Genomic DNA, 2,934 nt, shown 5'->3' with positions numbered 1-2,934 from the left:
CTTCAGATACAGTATTAGGGACCACTAAGGTCTATATAAAGAGACTTCAGATACAGTATTAGGGACCACTAAGGTCTTCTATCTTATAAACGCCAAACATGAAGGGGTCCGTCTGACCGTCTTGTCGATATCTTTCTCCCTGTCAGCGGACTCGGGTACATCGTGGGCTCACAGGTCGGTAACCTGGCGAAGGACTGGCACTGGGCCCTGCGGGTAAGTGGACCAGTTTCTCTGATTTCCCCCCCCCACCCCCTAGGGTAATGGGGTACTTTGCTGCCCCCTCACAGCGCTCCCTCTTCCAGGTCACTCCGGGGCTGGGCCTGATCGCCGTGCTGCTGCTGATTTTCGTGGTCCAGGAGCCTGAGAGAGGAGCCATAGAAGCCCATCCGGAGCATCAGGTGCACCGGACCAGCTGGCTGGAGGACCTGCGCGCCCTCAGCAAGAAGTAGGTCCAGCATCCCTCGCTGGGGGGGGGGGCGGGGGGGCCGGGGGGGCCGGCCATCATCACTGATCTTACCACGCGATTTGATTCCGATTCACAAAGTCAAGAATCGGTCTTACTGCTGGACTATCTGTCCAATCAGAGTTCTGTGTTCCACGACCAGGGTTACACAGCAGGAGTAGGAACGCCGTCTCCTTTTAGTCTCCTTTTCATCACCTTTTAGTCTCCTTTTCATCACCTTTTAGTCTCCTTTTCATCACTTTTCTGTCTCCTTTTCATCACCTTTTAGTCCCAATTTTTTCTCCTTTTCATCACCTTTTAGTCTCCTTTTCATCACCTTTTAGTCTCCTTTTCATCACCTTTTAGTCTCTTTTTCATCACCTTTTTGTCTTCTTTTTCATCACCTTTTAGTCTCCTTTTCATCACCTTTTTGTCTTCTTTTTCATCACCTTTTAGTCTCCTTTTCATCACCTTTTAGTCTCTTTTTTTTGACAGCTTTAGTTACTAGTTACTTTAGTTACTCCACTGCATTCATGTGACAGGTTTAGTTACTTAAGTTACTAGTTACATTGTATTCCTTCGTGTTTTCTGCCAATGGAATATAAGCCAACAGCGTGTCTCCCGGTCTGAGCTGCTGTCTGAGTTGCTGTGTGAGTTGCTGTGAGTTGCTGTTGCTGATCTGTGTGAGTTGCTGTTTGAGTTGCTGTGTGAGTTGCTGTGTGAGTTGCTGTGTGAGTTGCTGTTGCTGCTGTTTGAGTTGCTGTTTGAGTTTCTGTTGCTGCTGTGTGAGTTGCTGTGTGAGTTGCTGTGTGAGTTGCTGTTGCTGATCTGTGTGAGTTGCTGTGTGAGTTGCTGTGAGTTGCTGTTGCTGATCTGTGTGAGTTGCTGTTGCTGATCTGTGTGAGTTGCTGTTTGAGTTGCTGTTGCTGCTGTGTGAGTTGCTGTGTGAGTTGCTGTTTGAGTTGCTGTTGCTGATCTTGTGTGAGTTGCTGTGTGAGTTGCTGTGAGTTGCTGCTGTTGCTGATCTGTGTGAGTTGCTGTTTGAGTTGCTGTTGCTGATCTTGTGTGAGTTTCTGTGTGAGTTGCTGTGAGTTGCTGTTGCTGATCTGTGTGAGTTGCTGTGTGAGTTGCTGTTGCTGATCTGTGTGAGTTGCTGTGAGTTGCTGCTGTTGCTGATCTGTGTCCGTCTCCTCTGCAGCTCCAGCTTCGTGCTGTCGACCTTCGGCTTCACGGCGGTGGCGTTCGTCACCGGCTCGCTGGCTCTGTGGGCGCCGACGTTCCTCTTCAGAGCCGCCGTCTTCAACGGGGAGCGAGCGCCCTGCGTGGAGGGCAACTGCGCCTCCTCAGACAGGTAAGACAGGGGCACACCTGCCCCTCCCGGTGGACCACCTCGGGACTTCATTAGACCTGCACGATTCAGGGGAAAATATGAACCATGATTTTTTTAGCTTGGAGTTGATATCCCGATTCTCTGCCACGATTCTTTTGACTATGACAAAACAAAACTAACTGGCCAAACAGACCAAACATAGATTTCATTTGGCGTTTATATCACATCGGTCATCACCACAGGCCTGTGGACACAGATGCCCCGATGGAGAGACGGGAGAGCATTAAAGCTTGTTTTTCATACTGTCTATGATTTAAAAAAAAAAAAAAAAAAAAGTAGTAGCTTTTGTGATGCAGTCGGCTCGTAAAGTTAAATAAGAATTAAAGTCATAAAAAAAAGTAATTGTGAACAGGTTGAATTGAGATCACGATTTTTAACGATTAGTCGTGCGGGCCTAGACTTTATTTAGAAAACTATTAACGGGGAGAGAAAAATTATGTTTTGATCCCGTTTGTCGGTTTAAAAGATAAATTAGCAAGTAAAACGGGGTCATTAGACGAAAGTGGGTTAAGGCGCTGACACAGCAACCTGTGTGTGTGTGTGTGTGTGTGTGTGTGTGTGTGTGTGTCTCTCTGTGTGTGTGTGTGTGTGTGTCTCTGTGTGTGTGTGTGTGTGTGTGTGTGTGTGTGTGTGTGTCTCTCTCTGTGTGTGTGTGTGTGTGTGTGTCTCTCTGTGTGTGTTTGTGTGTGTGTGTGTGTGTGTGTGTGTGTGTGTGTGTGTGTGTGTCTCTCTGTGTGTGTGTGTGTGGGAGAATCTGATTGTTAGGGTTATTTGACGGAGAGAGCAGCAGACTGACGCCGTGTTTCTCCTCTGACAGTTTGATTTTCGGAGCCATCACCGTGGTTACGGGTGTGCTGGGCGTGACCAGCGGCGTGCTGATCAGTCGGCAGCTGAGGAAGAGGACGCCCCGAGCCGACCCGCTGGTCTGCGCCGCCGGCCTGCTCCTCTCCGCTCCGTTCCTCTACCTGGCCATCGTCTGCGCTCAGGGCAGCACCATCGCCACCTACGTAAGAGACCTCAGATCCAGGATTAGGGACCACTAAGGTCTATATAAAGAGACCTCAGATACAGTATTAGGGACCACTAAGGTCTATATAAAGAG

The 2,934-nt window shown here is 48.9% G+C and overlaps 3 protein-coding genes across 3 annotated transcripts in view; all 3 read left to right on the top strand.

The window, feature by feature from the left end:
• The window catches only part of LOC117958237, an 859,617-nt gene that overhangs the window by 86,719 nt on the left and 769,964 nt on the right, over positions 1-2,934 (top strand). The gene's annotated exons all lie outside the window — the stretch shown is intronic.
• The window catches only part of LOC117958276, a 20,233-nt gene that overhangs the window by 2,519 nt on the left and 14,780 nt on the right, over positions 1-2,934 (top strand). The window lies entirely within an intron of this gene.
• spns1 (spinster homolog 1 (Drosophila)) overlaps positions 1-2,934 on the top strand; it is a 14,573-nt gene that overhangs the window by 9,330 nt on the left and 2,309 nt on the right. The window contains 4 exon segments of the mRNA XM_034894626.1: positions 147-213; positions 303-445; positions 1,641-1,793; positions 2,650-2,853. Of these exon segments, the coding sequence (XP_034750517.1) occupies positions 147-213; positions 303-445; positions 1,641-1,793; positions 2,650-2,853 (567 nt within the window).

Source organism: Etheostoma cragini, chromosome 15 (assembly GCF_013103735.1).
Source record: "Etheostoma cragini isolate CJK2018 chromosome 15, CSU_Ecrag_1.0, whole genome shotgun sequence".
Taxonomy (NCBI): Eukaryota; Metazoa; Chordata; class Actinopteri; order Perciformes; family Percidae; genus Etheostoma; species Etheostoma cragini.
This window is presented reverse-complemented; position numbering and strand designations above follow the sequence as displayed.